Consider the following 23,498-nt stretch of genomic DNA (forward strand, 5'->3'; position numbering starts at 1 on the left):
CCTAAAAAGGGTGTTAATTATTTTCGAGATGGTGACTGGACTTAGAATCAATTTCACTAAAAGCAGTATTGTGGGCCTAAATATTAGTGACTCTCTCTTGGACAAGTTTAAGGAGCTGTTAGGTTGTAAATTGGAGAGGCTTCCCATTGCTTATTTGGGAATGCCTCTTGGTGGGTGAAAGCTGAACCACTGTAGTCGAAGTAGCAGAGAAGAGGAGAAGAAGAAGAGATGCTGAAAATGTCGAACTGTACTAGCCAGTCGACCAGTTCTTTATTTATAGATGAATATAGTACAAGGTACAAGAAATTACTGGGATGCCCCTGATTAGTGATGGGACACCCAGATGACTTAAATCATTAAACAGGATTAGGCCCATTAACACAAGCCCAGTTACAAGATAAGTTAAACATAAGAATGGGCTAATAAGAACTCTTATCAGCCAAACATCACTCTAACATTCTAACACTCCCCCTCAAGCTAAGCATAGATATCAATCATGTTTAGCTTGCCAAGTATGTCCCTGAACTTCGTTGATGCCAGCCCTTTAGTTAATACATCTGCAATCTGCATCTCTGATGGAGTATAAGGCACACAGAGTTCTCCTGAAATAGTTCTCTCTCTGACAAAGTGTCGATCAATTTCAATATGTTTTGTCCTGTCATGCTGCACAGGATTGTTGGCAATGTTGATAGCAGCTTTATTATCACAATACAGCTTGAGAGGACCCTCTATCTTGATACCAAGCTCATTAAGGAGAGTCCTGAGCCATAAGAGTTCAGCAACCCCGTGTGCCATAGCTCGGTATTCTGCTTCTGCACTTGATCTAGCCACAACATTCTGCTTCTTACTACGCCATGTGACTAGGTTTCCTCCCAAGAATGTACAGTAACCTGAGGTTGATTTTCTGTCTCCAACAGACCCAGCCCAATCAGCATCAGTGTAGGCTTCAATTTCAAGTCTGCTGTTTTTTCTGAATAAAATTCCTTTCCCTGGGCAAGTCTTCAAGTATCTGAGGATTCTTTCCACTGCTCTCATATGAGGGGTCTTTGGTGAGTGCATGAATTGACTGACAACATGCACTGCATAGGCAATGTCTGGCCGAGTAAGGGATAAGTATATCAGTTTTCCTACCAACTTTTGGTACCTTCCTTATCACAGTATTCCTCACCCATTGATTCTTGTAATCCATGGCTTGGTTCTATTGGAGTGTCTGCTGGCCTACACCCCATCATGCCTGTTTCCTCTAGGAGATCTAGCACATACTTTCTTTGACATATGTAGATTCCTTCTCTTGATCTAGCAACTTCAATTCCAAGAAAGTATCTCAGATTTCCCAGGTCTTTGATCTCAAACTCTGAAGCTAAGAACTCCTTCAGCCTCTTCATCTCTCTCACATCATTTCCAGTAATCACCATATCATCCACATACACAATGAGTGCTGTAAGTTTGTCATCCTGTCTCCTTGTAAACAATGTATGATCTGCACTGCTCTGAGTGTACCCTACTTTCTTCATGGCCAAACAAAGTCTCTCAAACCATGCCCGGGGAGATTGCTTCAAACCATATAATGCTTTCCTTAGTTTACATACCTTCTTTCCAACATCATATCCAGGTGGGGGTTCCATGAATACCTCTTCATGAAGATCACCATTTAGGAAGGCATTCTTCACATCCAGCTGATGAAGTTCCCAAGAGAATTTTGCTGCTAGTGACAGTAGAACCCTGATTGTGTTGAGCTTTGCTACTGGGGCAAAGGTTTCCTTGTAGTCAATTCCTTCCTTTTGTGTAAACCCCTTTGCCACGAGTCTGGCCTTGTACCTCTCAACTGACCCATCTTCCCTGTGCTTTACTGTGAATACCCACTTGCACCCAACAGTGCCTTTCCCTTCTGGCAGGTCCACCAATTCCCATGTCCTTGCTTTCATTAGGGCTTTCATCTCCTCATTCATGGCTTCTTTCCACCTTGGATCAGATGCCGCCTCTGAATACCTGGAAGGGACACATACAGAGGAAAGAGCAGACACAAAGGAATGATAGGCAGGGGATAAGTGTGAGTAAAAAACATAATCGGCTATGGGATGCCGAGTGGTACAAGAACGAACAGGCTTACGGAGAGCAATAGGAAGATCCAAATCTGAATTGAGTGAATCAGAATTACCTTGGATTGCAGAGACAGATTGATCTGAGTTCAACTGGTTGCAATCATGAGGTTGAGGGGCCTTCTTCCTTCTACTGTATGTAAGTATCTCTTTCTCTTGTTTATTGGAACCTTCAGAAGTATCAGCCGAATCTGGAGAAGCAACTGGCACAGTGGAAGTCTCACTAGGTTGACCCGGAATGTTATAGCTAGTAGTAGTGGAAGGTGCTGAAATGGGAACAAAAAGAAAGGGAGAATGAGAATCCTCTTCCAACCCACTACTCTCCCCCTGAAGAGGATTCTGAGAAGACTCGAAATAGGGTTGAAACTCAAAAAAGACTACATCCCTGGTGACATATTTTTTCTTGGAGACAGGATCATAACACTTATACCCCTTCTGCGTAGGAGAGTACCCCAAAAATATTCCCTTTGTAGCCTTAGGATCCAGCTTGGTCTTCTTTGGATCTTTCACATGTATGAAGCATGTACAACCAAAAACCCGCGGGGGAAGAGGAAATTTTGGAAGAGTGGGACACAAAACAGAGAAAGGGGTCTTCATACCCAGTACCTTAGATGGCATCCGATTTATCAGGTATGATGCAGTGAGAACAGCTTGAGACCAATATTGCTTGGGCACATTGTGCTGGAAAAGAAGGGCTCGAGCTGTCTCCAATAGATGTCTGTTCTTGCGCTCAGCGACCCCATTTTGCTGAGGGGTGTAAGCACACGATGATTGATGTAACATGCCTGCATCTTCCATGAATGAGTTCAGGGATCTTTCAAAGTATTCAGCTGCATTGTCTGAACGGAATTGCTTGATCTTTTTATCAAATTGTGTTTCAACCATCTTGCAAAACATCATAGTTATTCGGGGAACTTCTTCACGTCTTTTCAATAGATAAATCCAAGTGCACCGAGAATAATGGTCAATAAAACTGATGAAGTAACGGAAGCCATCAATGGAAACAATGGGTGAAGGACCCCAAACATCAGAATGAACCAAGTCAAAAGGGGCTTGAATTTCATTACTAGAAATTGGATACATTGATCTACATTGTTTTGACATTTGACACACATCACAAATTAAACTTTGACTCGAAATGCCCTTACATAATTCGGGAAACAACATTGCCAAGGAAGAAAAGGATAAATGACCTAGCCTAGCATGCCACAAGTGCAGCCTAGCTATTGACTCCACACTCTCCGGACTAGTAGTAGAAGCTTGCATGGCTGAGTTGGCATCTTCATCAAAGTAGTAGAGACCCCCATACTCATGACCACTCCCAATCGTTCTCCTCGTCAATCTGTCCTGGAAGACACAATGAGAAGGAAAGAAAGTTATACTGCAGTTCAAGTTTTTTGTAAGCTTTGAAACAGACAACAGATTTGAGGTAAGACTAGGAACATGTAGGATTGATTTAAGAGAGAGATCCTTGCTTAGGTCAACCACCCCCTTTCCAGAGATGGTGGAGAGGGACCCATCAGCTACTCTCATCTTATCCTGGCCAGACAACAAATGATATGTGGAGAATAAGGAGGACATATGTGTCATATGGTCAGTGGCTCCGGAATCAATCACCCAAGAGGTAGAACTAATGGAACTAGATGCACTAAATGCAGAGGCTGTACCTGATTTGGCAAGAGAGGTGGAAGCTAAAGAATTGTTTTTCAGACGGGCTAATGCCCGACTGAGAATCTCTACCTCACTAGCTGTGAAGCCCAAAGTACTTGGTCCAGAGGAGTCGGCAGCCTGCCTTGCGGTGGAAGATGACACTGTCTGAATACTCTGTGAGTTGTCACTACTGTTGTTGGTGGCAAGATTCCCATTTGCTGTGTGGCCCTTCTGTTGCCTTTTGTCCTTTCTCAGAGTAGCTGGCTTCAGATGAGGGTACAGGACCCAACATTTCTCCTTTGTGTGTTTCTCACCACCACAATGTGTACACTTGAGGGACTTCTTGTCTGAAAATCTATTCCCTTTAGTGGAGACTAAGGCTGAATGCTCTCCAGGTTGTTCTGTTGACTGTGTCTGGGAGTCAACTTGCATCTCCTTTCTCCTTACTTCTTCATTCCTCACCAGGTAGTAGACATGGTGAAGCTCAGGTAATTCATCTCTCCCTAGAATTTGTGACCTTATACCTTCATATACAGGGTCAAGACCCGCCAGAAACTTGAAGGCTCTGCCCTCCTCAATCTGCTTATCATGCCTCCCCTTATCATTAGCATTTTCCCAATCCAAAATCAAATGGTGGTCAAGCTCTTCCCAGAGGCCTTCCAGTGTTGCAAAGTAGGTTGCCACGGACATGTCTCCTTGCCTTAGGGCTGCAATGTCTTGGTTCAGCCTGTAGATTCTAGCATTGTTCTTTTTCTGGCCATATGTCTTAGATACTTTCTCCCAAATTTTAGCAGCTGTGGGGAAGTGATGAACAGTTCTGGCCACCCTAGGAGTCATAGAGGCCAGCAACCAAGACATGACTGTGGCATTTTCCTTACGCCACACGGTGTATTCAGGACTGCCAATTTCTGGTTGTTTCTTGTCTCCATCCAAATAGCCAGTGAGGTCACGAGAGGTAATAAACAGTCTTGCTGAGACAGACCACTCTCTAAAGTTATACTCATCCAATAGCACACTTGTAATCTGCAAGCTATGCAGATTAGGGTCCTCCAGGTTTGAAGACCTTATAAGAGGTCTGTTATCTTTAGAAGAAACTTCACTGGATAGTGATGACATCCTAACTTCGGTCAAGGAGTTGTTTACAGTACTGTTGGTGGTTCTGGTTAGGGCTGGCCGAAGTAGTCACAGAGTTCACAGTGCTGATAGCACACAGATAGGCTTCACCTCAGAGTTCACAGTGCTGGTAGCACACCGGATAGGCTTCACTTGGACTAAACCAGTTCGGGTACAGCAGCAAGAAAAAAAATTCTGTAACTGAACCAGTTCACAGAGCTGGAGTAGGGCTGGTAACCGACCTGGAAATGATCAGTAACTGAAGTCGCCACAGTCTTGTAAAGGTTTTTCTGAACCAGTTCTGATGCAGGTTCTGATTAGCTGAAGTAACCTCAGCAGGTCCTGACAGCTCGCAACACAGTTTCAGACTTGTCGAGACTGTCACAGTTCTGAAGCAGCTCTGTTACAGCAGCAAAAAGTGTTCTGGGCTGGTAACCGACCTGTGCTATGTAGACTCCACTTTGCACTTCGAGTACTGCTACTGTAAAGGGAGTTCCCCTCCTTACAGACAACACTAGGACTGCTGAAATCAGTCCTCAACTAGGTCTGTCCTATACAGACCTCTTCTTAGCAGCCGAATAGCTGCTAACTACTAGAAACTAGTAGGACTCCAGCTTCAGGGTCTTACCTCCCTTGCGCCCTACAACCAAGGGAAACCCTAGGTCGAACCTTGTGTTGTTCTCCTGCAACCCTAGGGTTTCACAGCAGCAACCCAGATAAAAAAAAGGTGAACTACAGCAAGAAAGATGAGATGGCGTCGGCAGTTACCAGGAAAGTGCTCAATGCTCTGATACCATGAAAGCTGAACCACTGTAGTCGAAGTAGCAGAGAAGAGGAGAAGAAGAAGAGATGCTGAAAATGTCGAACTGTACTAGCCAGTCGACCAGTTCTTTATTTATAGATGAATATAGTACAAGGTACAAGAAATTACTGGGATGCCCCTGATTAGTGATGGGACACCCAGATGACTTAAGTCATTAAACAGGATTAGGCCCATTAACACAAGCCCAGTTACAAGATAAGTTAAACATAAGAATGGGCTAATAAGAACTCTTATCAGCCGAACATCACTCTAACATTCTAACAGTGGGAACCCGAGAAGTCAAAGCTTTTGGGACCTAGTGGTGGAAAAATGTGGGAAAAGATAGGCCACATGGAAGAAAAGCTACCTTTCAAAAGGGGGGAAACTCACACTTATTTAGGCATCCGTTGCCAATCTGCCAATCTATTTCTTTTCAGTTTTTCGAGTCCCGGGAAAAGTAAAAAGTAAAATTGAAAAGCTCCAGTGGGATTTCCTTTGGGAAGGAGGTGGTGAAAAGATGTGTCGTTTAGTTTGTTGTAATCAGGTTTGCAAGCGTAAGGAAGTCAGTGGATTGGGGCTAGGACATATCAAAGAAAGGAATTTACCATTCTTGGAAAATGGCTGTGGAGGTACCCCTTGGAAATGGAAGCTTTATGGACAAAAATCATCATGAGAATTATTGATAAAAAAAATCATCATGAGAAAGTACGGGAGACATGGCAACAGTTGGGATAGCAAGGTCTACTTGAACCGGGTCAAAGCTTCTAACCCTTGGAAAGGTATTTCTTCTACCTATGACCTTTTTTTTTTATTCTATTAGATATCAAGTGGGAAACGGAAATAGAATTAAATTTTGGACTGATTTGTGGTGGGGAGCAGATACCCTTGCTAACTCTTGCCCCAGAATTTTTAACATGTCCCAATCCAAAAAAGCCATGGTAGCTTCTAAGCCCTAGCCCCTCTTCTTTGGGAACCATTTGGAATCTAAACCTCAGAAGGCCTTTGAGAGAGATAGAGATTGCTGATATAGCAAGTTTGCTAAAGTCTCTTAATGAGGCCTCCATCTCTCCTGCTACCCCTGACCAGAGAATCTGGAAACTTAATCCTACCGGCAAGTTCTCCTCTAATTCCTTTTTCAAGGCTCTAGTATCAGCAGATCAGGGTTCTCCTTTTCCGGTTAAGAAAGTCTGGAGTTCACACATCCCCTTTAGAGTCTCCTTCTTTGTTTGGGAAGTCTACTTAAAGAGAATAAACACTTGTGGTTTGATCCAGAATAAGTTTAGAGGCAGATTATGCATCTCCCTCCATGTTTGCCCTCTTTGCCTCGGTGATGGAGAGACATCTGATCACTTGCTTCTCCATTGCCTTGTCACAAGGAAGGTTTGGTGTTTTTTCCTAAACTTAGTTGGTTACAGCTGGGTGTTCCCGGGGAAGGTGGTGAACATCCTGTGGCAATGGCAAGGCAGAGGTTTAGGAAAAAGAGGAAGGTTATACTGGAATACAGTAACCCATGCAGTCTTGCCAGGCATTTGGAAAGAAAGGAATAATAGGATTTTCGAAAATAAAGCTAGAAATGCTGAAGATCTAACTTCCTAAATCATTTTTCTCTGTAACCTTTGGGTGATTAATACTTAAGTTTTCAAAGGTCTCTCCTTAAATGATCTTCAGAGCAACCTTCCAGCAATCCTGTACTCCTCTCCAAGATCTGAGTGGACTATAAGACATTCCTTTAGAGAAGGAGGAGTATGACTCTAAACTTTGATGGTAGTGCCCAAGGCTCCACAGGTCAAGCAGGAATTGGGGGTGTAATCTGAGGGGAAAGGGGGAATATATGCTCGGCTAATAGTGGTCCAATTGGGAGGGCAGATGCTACAAAGGCAGAGGTCTTGGCTACACTCACAGGAATTTGCCTTGCCAAACGGATAGGTTTTTCCTCTTTAACCATCAAAGGGGATTCTGCTAATACTATAACATGGTTATGGGAGAAGGAAGGAGGGCCTGGGAGACTAGTAAACTTGATAGCTGAAGCTAGGGATATCTTAGTCTCTATGAATGTGAAGCTGATCTGGATTCCTAGGGAGCAAAACACAGCTGCTGATAGCCTAGCAAAATCAGGGGTCTTTAGAGAAATCTTGTTGAGCAATAGTTGTTTGCCTTTGTTATTTTGCCAAGCCGGTCTAGGCTTCACTACATCTTCTCATGTACTTCTTCTGTTTTCAATAAAAAGTTAACTTTGTTCATATATATATATATATGCTGCAAGACCTGCAACATGTGTCAATTATATCTTGCACTGGATGCTCTAGGACAGTTTGTGTCTTCCTTTTCCATTTTCAGATAATGGTTTTCCAGAAGTTTTCTGTTAGAACAAGAGACCTTCTATTGCCTTCTCCCTCATTTTTTTGGCTTTCTATGACAGGCTATTCTTTACAGGAAACTTGGGCAAGAGACATTGGTGCTCCAAATTTTGGCTTTGTAAGTTCTACAGTACTAGTAGAAAAAATCATAGTTGCATGTTGTCATCCTAAATATGCATTTTAAGCTTATCAATTTTGGATTTAGTTGGAGGCATACATGTGATTTTCAATTATCTTCAGGAAGCTGGAGGACAGTGAAGCAGCTGAACAATATTGTGCAGAAATTGGTAGACCTGATGCCTATATGCAGTAAGCTTTTGTTTATTATTCATTTTGTTAAAGTTATTTAATGATATGTGTACACCATTTCTTTTAATCTTTTCTGTCTTGTTTACAAGCTCATTGACGGTTGATCCAATTTTTACATCAGGCTACTTGATATGTATTTGGATCCCCAAGACGGGAAGGAGCCTATGTTTAAGGCTGCTGTTCGCCTTCTTCACAATCATGGAGAATCTTTGGATCCACTGCAAGTTCTGGAGGTAAAGTCTCTCTCTCTCTCTCTCTCTCTCTCTCTCTCTTCACAATCATGTGTATGTATGCATGTGAAAACATGCAAGCTTCTTTGTTAAGTAAAAGAACAATATTAAACTTCCCAAGGATGGGGATAACAAGATGCATCCTGTTGAAGTGTTGATCAATCAACTCCTGACTTGACCAGCTGAGACTTTAAAATGGGGATGAGAACTATTAGATGAGGAAACAATTGATTAAAGGGTAAAAGACTTAAACATACCCTGAGTTTTGCATATAGACTTAAATATACCTTGTGGGCTGACCCCAGTGAACTTAAACATACCCTCATTTCTTCTCCTATTTTTATGAACCTCTTTTAATATTTTAAAAATCCTATTTTACTCTTTGAAAATGATAGTCTTCTAAAACAATATACCTATTTCTTGCTCTGTTTCTGCAACTGAAACAATCTTTACAATATACAGCACAGGGGAATGAAGTTAATCTTTGACAGATACAGACGGTTCAAGTTGTTGAGAATGGAGCTTTCCGGTAGGCTTGCACAGATCAAACTTATGTGTTAAGGAGGAACAAGCATGCCTGAGATGAATCAAGTGGGGGCCAGTGGTTGATCCATGGCGTAGCAGGAGAACAAAAGATGTTGGATTGATTTGGATTAAAATAGGGGGCTGGTGGATGGATAACGTAGTGGAGAGGGGGAGGCAGATTGAAATAGGGGCAGGTGGATGGTGGTGGGTGAGAGAAGAGGAGGTGGTGATAAGCTGTTTTTGTTTTTGTTGCCACTCTTGCCACCTCTCTGTTATGTTCAGCAGTGAAGTACTGAAGGGGCAGAGGAAGGAGATAGAATAGAAGGGAAAGAAAGATGAAGATGAAGGAGGAGGAGAAGGGAAGGGAGAGAATGGGGAAAGATGAGGCAGCTTAGCTCTCTGTATTTGAATAATGGTGTTTAGGAGTTGATGAACAGTGTCTGGGTCTCTATGGTTCTTTTTGAAAATTTAAAGAACAATGAAGAGTAAAACAATCTTTTTATGGCCACGAGGTATATTTAAGTCTATTTGAAAAACTCGGGTATGTTATGAAAACTTGGGGTATGTTTAAGCCTTTTATCCTCAATAAATCATTAAAACCTTTGAATGCATCATTTTGTTTTTTTTTTTTTTTTTGGTTGTTGTATGGTGTTCTTTCAATGAGTACCATGAAGTTTTAGATCCATAGATATCTTAGCAAGCAGTGAACTATCATTTTGGCTATACGAGAGAGACTTTGATGTTTTGCCACTACAAAAGGGAGGCCTTGGTCTTTTGGTAGAGTTCTAGAATGAGTAACTTATTCCTCATGTCTCCTTTGGAAGAGAGAAAATGGGGTGCCTAGGATTGACATCATAGACTACCTATGTCATTCCTCACTTAACTACAAAATAAATTTGGTTATCTTGGCCCTTCTTTAAAGGATTTCTTTCCTATTGAAAGAACAAATCTAATTTTTCACTACTATCGTATGATCTGCTGTGTCTGTCTTATGATAAAATTCTGAAAACCTGTTGTAGCAGAAGCTATAGAAAACTGAGTTCATCTATTTGTTAAAAAAAGAAAAAGATGCTGAATATGGATCCATGGACTGGACTTTTAGATATTTTTTTGTCTGCCTTCTTGTTGTGAATGATCAGTAACTTATCAGCCTCATTTTGCTGGAACAGTAGAACTGCTTGTTTCTTTTTTACACTTTTAGATGCTTCTCCAGGATTGTTGCTAGGGAGTTTGAAATTTGTTGTTGCAGAGATTGTCACCAGATATGCCTTTACAACTAGCATCAGATACAATATTGAGAATGCTGAGAGCTCGAGTTCATCATCATCTCCAAGGACAAGTAAGATATCAGCAGCTGAATTTTGTCCAGGTTCTATATTTTTGGATTGATAAATGTTGCATTGGGTAATTTGCCTACGTATAACCATTTACCATTTTATATCAAGTCTTAGGTTTTGATTGTTTTCAATCATTACATTCTGTATCTTGTATTGCAAAATAAAATTTTCCAGCTTTATATCAGTAGGACTAAATTGTTTCTTTTGAATCTACTTATTTGGGGAATATTGGTTGAACAATATTCTTATAGCATGAGGATGATTTGATGCATGTCTCTCATGACTATTCTTATAGCATGAGGAAGTGCATGGTGAGTTTCCTTATATATGGTTATTAACATATTTTTTGACCATCAATCAGCATTACTTACCACCTACTGTAAAGGGCCATTTGACAATTGCTGAACTGAATGACTTATTGCTTTGTCTTTTAGTGAATAATCCGCTAAAATACAAAGCAATAAGTTATTCAGTTCAGCCACTTAAGCTGTTACCAAATGGTCCCTATGTTTCTTTGCTTGAGCATATGTTCATCTGTTCTATGTTATTTAAATATATTTCAGTTGAAATAAGGGCCATTATCCCATGCTGACTGTTCTCTGGTATCAGAGGTCTTGTGAGGAGTGAACTGGATATGGACTTACCCTCCAGTTTTTTCTGGTATGAAGTGCCCAGTCTCAGACTCAAACCTGCATTCTCACATTTGTCAGCCCAAAACTTTACAGCATCCAAGCAATGACACCTTTTTATATTTCATTTGAAATATAGACATTAAAAGCAGAATCTAAAGACAGTAAAATGGGATTGGAGGAGGATGAATAGAATATTTTTGACTTAGACTCTGTTTGACATGGAAACTAAAGAAGTGCCTTTGTCATTACATGCACAACCAATTGGATAGAGATATTCTAGTAGTCCAGATCTCATAAAAGATAGGCATGGTGGACTAATAGATGTTCTACTGATTCCTAAAAAAAAAAAAAAAAAAAAAGAAAGAAAAAGATCTGCAACTTACTCGAGCTACTGCCTAATTTCATTCATTTCTGATCACATAGAACATTTGGAAGTACTAATTGGTTTAGTAGAAATTGGGACTTTTACATACATCTAGCACTAGAGGAACTTAAAAATCATAACAGAGGTGGTGAACCCACTGCCCTGCCTCCCCAGTGGTAAATCCACTGCAATAGTTGTGGGCCTTGTAGCATGATTTTAAAGCAAAATATTTTGGATTGGAACCTTAAGAAGGTTTTATAGATTTTGAGAATTTACTTCTTTGAGAGTAATGCAATTGAGCTTGTGCTTACCATAATGGTCTAAATTCGAAGGGATTATGGTGAACATCTATAAGATTTCCTGAAGATTTGGAAAAAAAAGTCATTCCAAGAAAGGGGATCTTGTTGTTGTCAATCAGAGTTACTGCTGGCACTGTAGCTCCTTTTTGGGTCTTGCTAAGTTCAAAACTCTCTTGAAAATCAGGGTACAGAAGAAGATAAGACCTTTTTCGTCGAGAAATCCATGTCATTATTAGCTGACCTCAGAATAAGAAATTTCTAGATATTCCTAGGCAATACTCTGAATATCTTTGATGTGAGACTATTTTCAATACCCTTTTTGGTTCTACATTCTCAACAAACACCTTTGGTTAATTCTCCTTTTACAATGTTCCTTTGATTCAAGCCCATCAAAACCTAGTTGAGATGGCATACTGGCATAGAGATGGAACTTTACCATATCTGAATTACAATCATAGTTGTCAAAGCATATAGATTAGCCTAGGTGACAGGGGGGCACCTTATCATCTAGGTGATGATAGATGAAAGAAACCAAAAGTCAAGATTACTTCCTAGTTATAATGGTAAGCAAGAAGCACCGAGGCACCAAAACTAACAGATACCAAGCTATTCACTAAACAACAATGGTGAGAGGAATCAACAAAATAGAACAACATGGTGATGAGATTGCATACCTATGAGGGGAAATTTAATCTAAGTGAGCAACAGTGCTAGTCGAATTTGATATTTGGCAATTCAAATCAGCTAACAAAAATCAAAGATTTCACAGTAAATCAATATGGCTATCACATGGGCCAGCAAGGCAGCAATTGGATTTCACAAATTCACATAAACTTAATGGGCCTAAAATGTTGTAGCAGTCAATCTAAATCGAAAGGATCGTTGAGTTGAAAAACAAAAGTTAAAACTAGGGTTTAGAAGAGAGAAAGCAAGAGGAGAGAAGAAGAAGAAGAAGAAGAAGAGATGTGTTGAGAGGTGTGTTCTTGTTACTGTTCACACTATCAAAAGATCTTTATACTTTGAAAATAGTAAATTACAAGAAAGCCCTTACTTGGGTGCCCAAATACAAAAAGAGTACAAGGGAGAGAAAAAAAGGTCCAAAACACCCATGTCTAAGCAATCTCAACACTGAAGGGATGAGAGATCCATCGTATGGACGCCCAAATCTTGCGGAATAAGGTGGGCGAATTTCAAAAAAATTTCTCTCCCTTTCAACTGGGAATCGAATTCCCTATTTAGAAAATCATATTTTCAAGGATCAATCTTAAACCATAAACTGAACCAGATCTGAACAAAAGCAGTGAGAGAGAATTATACCTGATACGGAGAAGTAATATCTCCCAATGGAGGTGTTCACGCCCAAGGAAGGATCCAAAGACTGCTCCCACTGAAGATGGCGTAGTGCAGGATGGAGCAGAATCAACAGTGTTCTTCTCCAAGAACCTATTCCGTCGCAAGAAACAGTAGGATGGCACGTGAGCACAGCTTCCTATCAGTCCTTTCACAAAGAATTGATATCAAGATCAAATCTTGACTTCTCCTTCAATTGGAGATCGAACTGGCAAAGTAGGCGGCAAGAAAGAATTCTGCAAGGTTGCTTAATTCTTTCTTCTGTGATTTCAACTCTGAAGAGGATGTGAGTATGTGTCTTCTAAAGGCTGCCGCCCCTTCCTTCTTTTGTAACCCTAAAGGATCAGCTCCTAATCCAATTAAGAGTTGCTGATCCACATCATATTTGGATCAGACATCCCTTTAGGTGATAAGGATAAACCCTTATCTTATCTGCAGATTAGATCAGCCTTCTCCTAATCTCATTAGGAGGTTTCTAGATCTGAATCACATTCAGATCTGGACTCTCTGAGTGGATAGGGTTAAGACCCTATCCTATTTGCTAATCCATCTCAGAATTCGCCCCATATTTAACTTATTAAATTAGCCCAGTTCGAAATGGGCTTAAGGCCCATTAAGGTTATGTGCTCACTTAGTCTTCCTATCTGCTGCCCAGTTGGGCTTCCTTGTATGGCGTGGGATCCAAGCATTGATCTACACATCAGCCACATGGGTTCGGCCCAGCCTTTGTTACAAGGCTTGGTCGAATACACTGTTATGGACAATGCACCCTTTGAAACCCATCAAATGGGCTCTATGGGCCCAACACTTACCCTAAGTGGTCTCTGGGCCAAGCCACCTTGTAACACGCAGGGACTGTGGGCAGATGCAAGATTAGCCCATCAGGTATTATCCTCAATGGTCTTACACTCAACCTCTCAGCCCATAATGATCAAACACTGCCCGACAAGAGAGGACCTCTCCCTCGGCTGCAAGGTACAGTGTTACACTCTCTGCTTATATGGATCCCGGGAATTAAAACCTTTTGCAAACATTTTAGAAACCATAATATATATACCTTTATATCTCATATAAAATATACTTTGCAAAACAAATCTCAACGATTGAAATCGGCTGCCGGCAGTCTTGGTTTCCATCAGTGAGAGTGCATCCCCGATCATTACCTTTGTCCGACAAAGGGGCTGATTCTGTCACTATGATCACCCACTCAGATGAATTCTCAGACAATCCGATACCTAGTGCAGTATCATAATCGAGTCTAAGGGTCGGGTGTAACTTTCCAGTTTTGCCCATTAATCTCCAAGGTCCAGGGCAATACTGGAAATCTGGTCCAGTTCAAAGATTCAATTAATCCTACACTGCATGTGCCTAGGGTCTCACCCTGGCAGTTGAGACAGGCCACCCCAACCGACTTGGTGGCACATCAGTGTCAGCCTTATCAGGATAGGTCTCCCCAGACCGACCCACTGGCTGTGAACATTCTAAACTAACACGAGTCTCATTAAGTGTCCAGTTTAAGGGTATTACACAGAAACATACCAAGGGAACATGAATCAAATATGTACTTTTATTCATTTACAATAAACTCATAATGTACATCATTCTGATTGAAGCTAAGGGCATACAAAACTGTCTAACAAACACTCCCCCTCAAGTTGAGCATATATGTCAATCATGCCTAGCTTGTCAAGGTTCCTAGCAAACTTTGGATGGTGGACACCTTAGTAAGGCAATCAGCTAGTTGGTCTTCCGACCTTACAAAAGGAAGGCAAATCTCTCCGCTAGCAACCTTTTCTCTATTGAAGTGTCTATCCACCTCAATATGCTTTGTACGATCATGTTGGACAGGATTGTGGGCAATATTTATGGCTGCTTGATTGTCACAATATAGTCTCATTGGGATATCTACTTGGATGCCCATTTCAGTCAATAAGGTGTTCAACCAGTAGTTCAGACACTCCATGAGTTATTGCCCTGTACTCTACCTCAGCACTAGAACGAGCAACCACAGGTTGTTTCTTACTTCTCCATGAAACCACATTGCCTCCCACTAAGGCACAATAACCAGATGTAGATCTTCTATCATCATTGGACCTTGCCCAATCAGTATCTATGTAAGCCTCAATCTTTAGATGATCATGATTGGAATACAACATCCCTTTACTAGGGCATCCTTTTAGGTAAGCTAAAATTCTGTTAACTGCCTGCATATGAGATGTCCTGGGTTCATGGATATATTGGCTAACCACTTCAACAGCATAAGATATGTCAGGTCTAGTCAAGCAGATTAAAAGGCGGCCTACCAATCTCTAATATATCCCCCTGTCTGGAAGAACTTTTCCTTTAATGGAACTCAACTTGTGGTTAGGATCAATTGGGGTTTCTGCAGGCTTACACCCTAATTTCCCAACTTCATGAAGCAAATCAAGTACATACTTCCTTTGTGATAGAAAAATTCCCATATTGGATCTTGCAACTTTAGTGCCAAGAAAATATCGAAGATCACCAAGGTCCTTAATCTCAAATTCAGAAGCGAGGAAGGACTTTAATTGAGAGATACCTGTGATATCATCACCTGTCACAACAATCTGATCAACATCAACATTGTTACTCTACCATCAACTCTTCTAATGAATAAGGTGTGTTCAGCTTGAGATTGAGCAAACCCAATCTTTAAGATAGCATTTCTGAATTTGTCAAACCAAGCTCTTGGGGACTGTTTAAGCCCATACAAGGACTTCTTTAGGTGTAGACTTTTCCATCACTGTTAGGAAAGCTTACCCCAGGTGGTAAGTCCATATACATTTCCTCTTGCAAGTCCCTATTAAGGAAGGCATTCTTTACATCCATTTGATATAAAGGCCAAGAGTAATGGGCAACAAGAGACAGTATCACACGAATAGAGTTCGTTTTAGCAATTGGAGCAAAGGTTTCTAGATAATCAATGCCATAAGTTTGAGTGTATCCTTTGGCTACAAGTCGAACTTTGTACTTCTTAATCGAGCCATCTGCCTTGTGCTTAACAATATAAACCCACTTACACCCAACAGGAATCTTATCTTTAGGGCAAGAAATAACCTCCCAAGTCTGGTTCTTTATTAGAGCCTCCATTTCTTGGTTCATAGCTTCCTTCCAGTGAGGGGACTGCATTGCCTTTGTAACACTGCGAGGGATGGAAACAGAAGAGATGGAAGAAATATAGGCACAATAGGAAGGTGAGAGAGCATCATTAGACACATAGTTAGTAAAAGGATATTTGCTACATGTCTTCTTCCCTTTTTGAATGGCAATAGGAAGATTAAAAGTTAGAATCAATAATAGGATTGCTAGGAGGTTCAAAATTACCTGAGTCTGGGGAATCAGATTGTGATGGGCACTCTACTTTAGGAGCCACTCTCTTACTGCACCTGATGAAAAACTGCTGCCAGGACCGAGGTCGATACACAGGAGGAGGAGGAGGAGGAGGAGGAGGAGGAGGAGAAGAAATACCATCGTTACAAGGAAGAGAGAGGGAGGAACAGGAAGGCAAAAGGGAGTCCGATCTTCACTCGCATTCTCCTCCTGAAGAGAAGGATGGGATGACTGGAAAAAGGAAGAGGACTCCAAAAAGGTAACATCCTCAGAGACATATTTCTTGCCAGATAAAGCATCAAAGCACCTATAGCCTTTCTGGACTGGAGAGTAACCGATGAATACACATTTAACTGATTTAGGATCAAACTTATGCCAGGAGGGACTCATATCATGAACAAAACAAACACAACCAAAGATCTTGAGGGGTAGATTAAAAGGAGGTTCATTGGGGAAGAGGAGTTAATGAGGAGAATGAAGGTTTACGACCCTTGTCTCAACAACATCACCCCAGAAACGAGTGGGAACATGAGTTTGAAACAGTAGACCACGAGCAACTTCAACGACATGCATGTTCTTCCTTTTAGCCACCCCATTTTGTTGTGGAGTATGACAACATGAACTTTGGTGAATAATACCCTGATCTTCAAGAAATTTATGCAACTAATGTTCAAAGTATTCTTTGGCATTGCTAGATCTTATTATCTTCACTCTTTTCTCAAACTGAGTCTCTACCATATTCATGAAGTTTTGAACAATCATAGGAACTTCATCCTGACTTTTCATCAAGTAGAGCCATGTATACTGACTATAGTCATCAATGAAGAGGATGAAATATTTAATACCCACCCATGCAAGGGATAGCATATGGGCCGCAAACATCAGTATTGATCAAATGGAAAGCAACATTACTTCTTTTACTACTTGCAAAATATTTGGTTCTACATTGTTTAGATAGATAACAAACTTGACATTCAAAATTCAACTTTGGCACACAGTCAAACAAGTTTGGAAACAAAAGTTTTACAGAATTGAAAGACATATGACCAAGATGACAGTGCCATAATTTCAAAAGGCTCATTTTTTTCATTTGAACAAAACTCAGTCTGGCTTGACAGTCCATGCTCAAAAGGTTCATTAAAGAGGTAGACTCCATCAACTTCATGCTGCTCACTTCCAATCATCTTCCTCGTGCTCAGGTCTTGAAAAACACAATGGGTAGGAAAAAATTCACTGAGCAATTATGGGATTTCGTGAGAGAACTAACAGACAACAATTTTTTATGTAGCCAGGCACATGAAGAACAAATCCAAGAGAAAGGTTATGAGTGAGTTTCACTTCACCCTGACTCGAAATAGGGGTCTAAGATCCATCGGCAACAGTAATCTTGCTCTTCCCTAGGGTTAACTTATATGAGGTAAAATGTGAGGGTATACCAGTCATATGGGCACTGGCTCCAGAGTCTACAATCCATGGGCTAAAAGATGTGGAACAAGCAAGTGCAGTACCTGTTTTGGCATATGAACTAGATGGATTACTAGGTCCAGAACCAGATGAGGAGGATGTACCACCCTTTTCCAGCTGCAACAATATATTCCTAAGTTTGTCCATTACGTCAGAGGGGTCAAGCACATCAGAAGGTTGAACACCATTACCAACTGTAGCCAAGTGAGCATTGCCCTTCTTCTCAGTTTTGTACTTTTCTGGCTTTAAATGAGGATTGAGCTTCCAACACTTTTCCTTAGTGTGTCTTGGCTTCTTGCAATAATCAAAATAACATCTTTAGCCTTCTCAGTAATAGGGTGCTTGCTAGTATTTTGCTTGGGTCGAGATGACATAAAAGCAGAGTGATCAATCATAGGAGGTTGCATCATGGTGGTCCTTCAACTTTCTTCCCCTTGTACAAGGGAGTAACTGGAAGCAAGAGAGATAATGCCAGCACTAAGAATGTGTTGCCTGGTAAAATCAAACTCTGGATTTAAGCCAGCCAAGAAATCAAAGACTCTGTTCTCCTCTATGTACTTTTGATATTGCTCGCCATCTTCAGGGTCCTTCCATACGAGTGCTTTCAAGTGATCTATTTCTTCCCAAATAGATTGTAGAGAAGAGAATTATATAGCCACAGATCTCTTCCCTTGACGCATACTACAAGCTTCCCTCCGAAGCTGGTACATTCTAGTAGTTGTATTGTTAACTTGGGAATAAGTGCCAATAACTCTATCCCAAATATGAGGTTGCATTGAGCAAAGCAGCCATGACATAATAAGGGAGTTATCCTGTTCCCACTTTGCAAATTTCGGGTCTTCGAAATTTGGCTTCACCTCATTTCCTGTGATGAATCTCAGTTTACCTCTCCCAGTAATGGTAAGTTTAGCAGATTGAGACCACTCTAAAAAATTGGTTCCATCAAGTTTAACTGTAGTTGTCATCCCACTAGCAATATTTGCACTTCCCGGGAACACACTGGAAACCATCCGAACATCCTTAGATGATTCCATATTCTATAAAGACACTTTCTCGCCAACCAAAAAAGGCTCCCAATACTTAACCAAAGCCGTAGACCCAAGAACCAAGGTCACCACACGGTTAAGATACAAAAGAAGGCCAAAAAACCAAATTGGCAACAAAATAATGGGAGAAAAAAAACTCCTAAAAATTATACAGAGCTCAGAAAATTACGGGACCACTTTCTATCATTCCCAAAGAGTAAAATGACCTGAATGGTCTAGGTTTTACAGCAGAAGAAGCCATTAAACATGATGCACAAGTCTCGACATCAGATCTGAAATTTCTGCGATTTTCTCCTTGAAGAAATCATTAAAAATCATAGAACCTTCGTATGAGGGCAAGAGTCATACCAAAATTCCTCTAGAATCAGGGAGAATCAAACCATGTAAGTTTCATTGGCTGTTGCCGACACCTGTACGGATTGCTGATGTCATCCGGTGGCGGTCTGACGTCAGCAGTTCACCTCGTGAGAGAGGATCAGCAGGAGAGGTACTCCCAAGTGCCCATACCCGCTCTGTTACCAAGTTGACAAGCAAAAGTTAAAACTAGGGTTTAGAAGAGAGAAAGCAAGAGGAGAGAAGAAGAAGAAGAAGAAGAAGAAATGTGTCGAGAGGTGTGTTCTTGTTATTATTCGCACCCTCAAAAGATCTTTATACTTTGAATAAATTACAAGGAAGCCCCTACTTGGGCGCCCAAATACAAAAAGAGTACAAGGAAGAGAAAAAAGGTCCAAAAACACCCCTGTCTAAGCAATCTCAACACATTGAGTTGAGCCCAAGGGCCACCAAGTTTTACCCATTCTAGAAGGCCTAATCATTAGCTGTCAACAAGTGGACCCACTAATGATATCCTAAGAAATTGACAGTACTGGATCAATCTTTCATAGCTAGATCTCTCCCTTTCGTACATTTAATCCCTTGTGATCAGAATCCTGTTATGCTGAACTTTGACTGATGTAGCATGGGAAACCCGGGAGTATGAGGCATTGGGGGCTGAGATGGAACAGATCACTTAATTCCGGGAAGTTAGTTGTGGAAGGCGACTCCAAAGTGGTAGTAGGATGGCTGAGAAGCACTACTGAGAGCTCATGGCAGTATAGAAACATTACGAAAGAAATAAGGCATCTGGAAAAGGATCTCACAATCACTTATTCATGGGGCAAAAGATCATCAAACCCTTGGTTGATAAATTTTCTAAACAAGGGGTAAACAGGGGCCAGATGTTTTGGGGGATATTTGTAAGACAATAGCTTTATCTCAAAAGAAGGAAGGCATTAGGCAGTTTAGGCTGGCCTGTACCATGAGGTGCTTGGTACTTTGTACATAACAATTCTTTTAATCAATAAATAAATTTTACCATTAGCTATTAACAAGGATGTTTCTTCAAGATTTACTTCAAATCTTCAATATATTATGAATAGGTTTTGTAATTCAAGTATTTTTAGTTCTTTCTGTGTTTAGGAAACTCAAATATTTTGTAGATCTTAGAGGATCTATTGTGTTTCTTTATATACTCTATGTATTAGCTCATTTGAGCAATTGATGAATAAATGAAAGAATGAACAAAGAGTTTCTCTACTTCGTGTTTGGTTCTGACTACATACTTACGAAGGTACTAACTCCATCTCTACTTGCTGGTGCCTAGAGAAGCCTAATGGTGCTAACTACATTACGCTTCATCTTTAGTTCACAGTAGTATTTCATATATTGATTGAATGTTAGTCTATTGGAACTTCTGTTACTAATTTGTTCTTCTTATTGATGTTTTTTCTTCTCCATTGCTAAATCACCACCTTAGCTCTAATTGCCTCTCTTATTCCCTCCTTACAGAGAGTTCTTAAAGTGAATTTATAGGAACAGTAAAATCCCCTTCACTTTTCTCTGATCCCTCATTTCTTGTCCTATAGTAAGATTGGTAATTACAGATTAAATTGCTTTCCCTTGTCCTTCATGCACTCTACAATAGTTTGTAGGTTCTGAAAATTGCTTTCCATCAGTTTGGTTGGATTGATAAGTTAATTTCCTTTCTTAGATTGTACACAATCTTTCCCGCGCCATAGACATAGATACAAGGCTATCAAGATTGGAGGAGAGATCAAGGCATGTCCAGATTAATGATGAGAGCCTGTGTGATTCCTGTCATTCCCGCCTTGGCACAAAGCTATTTGCAATGTATCCAGATGATTCTATTGTTTGTTACAAGGTTGGTAATATTCTCTTCTCTGCCAGAGAGTACATAGAGGTTGCTTGGTTAATAGTGCAATTCTTGTTCTTGCTACTTCTGATGATGTTATAAATTAAAATGTTAAATCAGAGATTGTGAATTCCCTTGAACAATAGGATGTTGATTTTGTATGTTCTGTCCTTATTTCATTCCATTTTCCCCAATAGTTGTCAAGGCGACGCCTAGGCGGGTGCTTAGGCGGCAAGGCGCCCTTGGAGTCTCGCCTTGCCTAATCGCCAAGCAGTTTTATATAGTGTGTTATAACAAACTTTTATGTTCCTAATTTTTTGAGGTTATAATTATAAATAGACATTTTTAAACTAAAATATTCATTTTGTGTGTTTATATGCTAATTTCTTTTTGTTATTTTCTTATTTGTTAGGGTTTAATCAACACAAACATTGCTAAATGCTGTATTGAACCCTCAAAGACTTCAAAACCTGAACTAATAAGTAAGAAAGAACATAAAATGTTGTCGAATCAACACATTTTCTTCTTCTTCTTCCACCTTTTATTTTCTTCTTTCCTATAACAGAATAGGGGTTCAGCCCCTATATTTTTTGAATTTTCTTTTCTTTCTTCTTTTTCTTCTCATGAATATGTTGATTTTCTATACTTTAACATGAAGTTTATACTTTTCTTATGAAAATCATGGATATTTATTAAGGAAATAGATTATGGAACCTAGGGAACTACCCTAGGATACATGTTTTTACTTAAAAAAAATCCATCGCCTAGGCGACTAGGCACCCCCCTGTCGCTTAGCCTCGCCTTGGTGCCTAGAAAACTATGATTTTCCCTTTTGCTCTCTTATTCTTGTGGGGAAATATAAATTTGAGAAGTTTCTCCTTTATGAGAAATGCTAGTAAACAGCTTTTATCTTAATGCAACTTTTGGAACCTTTGACCTACAGACATTGTGGGACCTACATAACTTTGTTTTGAAAATGATCATAACAGAGTTTTGTTTCCTTAGATTTATATACCTGCTACAGTATTACTTAAATCTAAAACTGGAATTTTACCTACATCTTTCTGGTGCAGTGTTTTCGTCGTCAGGGTGAGTCCACATCAGTCACAGGACGTAACTTCAAGCGAGATATCATATTCAAACCAGGTTGGCTTGTTAACAGATAACCTTAAGATGCTGACAAATTCTACTCTATACAAAGCACAGCTGTAGGAATCATTCCATCTTGATGTCCTGAACAAGCCACTATTGCCGCCAGAACACAGCTCATTGTAGGCCAAGGACTTGGATTCAAGTTCTCAGATTTTTCTAACCCAGATTTTTAGCATTCCATCTCTGTAGAATATGTAATTATGTATCAATATTTTCGTCTTCGACGCTAAAACTTAGTTTGTAGTAGACGCAGTTCCTTTTTGGTGAACAAATTTATTTAAGAATGATAGATTTGGTGTAATTATACGTAATCAGAATAATTAGTTTTTTCTGTGATTTATCATGGTTTTAAATGGTCTACCATCATCCTGAAATATTATTATTAACTTCTTAATGATGGAAAAGAGAAAATTCTATAGGTTTCTCTCGGTAAAATTCTTGTTTACTATAAAGAAAGAATTGCAGAAATGACTGGGGATTGTTTCTAGGCTCAGTTTGGAAAGAGTACAAATACAAATATATACTGCAAAAGATTTGTATTTGTACTCTTTCCAAACTGAGCGATAATAGTTAATACCATGAGAGGGAAATTAAATTTAACCAATCGAATGGTGCTCCATCCAATTGCATTAGATATTCAATACTTCTTTGGTTTTGAACTGTGTCTGAATGGAAGAAAATATTTTTTGGTTGTCATAGAATGGGAATGCCCATCATCATTATTGCCTTATTAATAGTCAAGTCCTCCACTGCGAGAGACACATAGATGGTTTAGTGATTTTTGTTTATTTTTATAGTTTAAATGTTAATTTGATTTTGATTGGATCGCTTGCATTTTCATATTATACTGGGCTGTCACAGGAATTTGCTTTGACCATGATTGCAGCTGATGTCAACTCGTTAAGCATGGGCTGTTGGTTTAATCCAAAAGAGATTTAAGGACTTCTTAAAAAAAAAGTTCCATCGATTGATAAATCGGTTATATTTTTCAAATCAGTGAGCCCATAAAATAAAGTTTAGTTTTGGACAAGATTGCCCTTTCTCGTCGAAAATTTCTGCATTATGCTCTGTTCTTGTCTTGACGTAAAGTCATGAAATTTTTGGAATCCTTTTAAAAGGCTGAGTTTGGAAGGAGTACAAATGCAAAATCTTATTTTTTGTATGTATTTACGTTGTACATATTTGCATCTGTACTCTTTCCAAACTGAGCCTTAACAGAAAGAGAAA

The 23,498-nt window shown here is 40.0% G+C and overlaps 1 protein-coding gene across 1 annotated transcript in view; it reads left to right on the forward strand.

The window, feature by feature from the left end:
* Window positions 1-22,624, forward strand: part of LOC104596129 (Vacuolar sorting protein 39) — a 39,016-nt gene extending 16,392 nt beyond the window's left edge. The window contains exons 9-14 of the mRNA XM_010257157.3: window positions 8,084-8,139; window positions 8,262-8,330; window positions 8,452-8,563; window positions 10,335-10,424; window positions 20,958-21,128; window positions 22,193-22,624. Coding sequence (XP_010255459.1) covers window positions 8,084-8,139; window positions 8,262-8,330; window positions 8,452-8,563; window positions 10,335-10,424; window positions 20,958-21,128; window positions 22,193-22,285 — 591 coding nt within the window. The 3' untranslated portion in view covers window positions 22,286-22,624. The remainder of the gene's footprint in view (window positions 1-8,083; window positions 8,140-8,261; window positions 8,331-8,451; window positions 8,564-10,334; window positions 10,425-20,957; window positions 21,129-22,192) is intronic.
* The last annotated feature ends 874 nt before the right edge of the window (window positions 22,625-23,498 follow it).

Source organism: Nelumbo nucifera, chromosome 1 (genome assembly GCF_055504915.1).
Source record: "Nelumbo nucifera cultivar China Antique chromosome 1, China Antique-T2T, whole genome shotgun sequence".
Classification (NCBI taxonomy): Eukaryota; Viridiplantae; Streptophyta; class Magnoliopsida; order Proteales; family Nelumbonaceae; genus Nelumbo; species Nelumbo nucifera.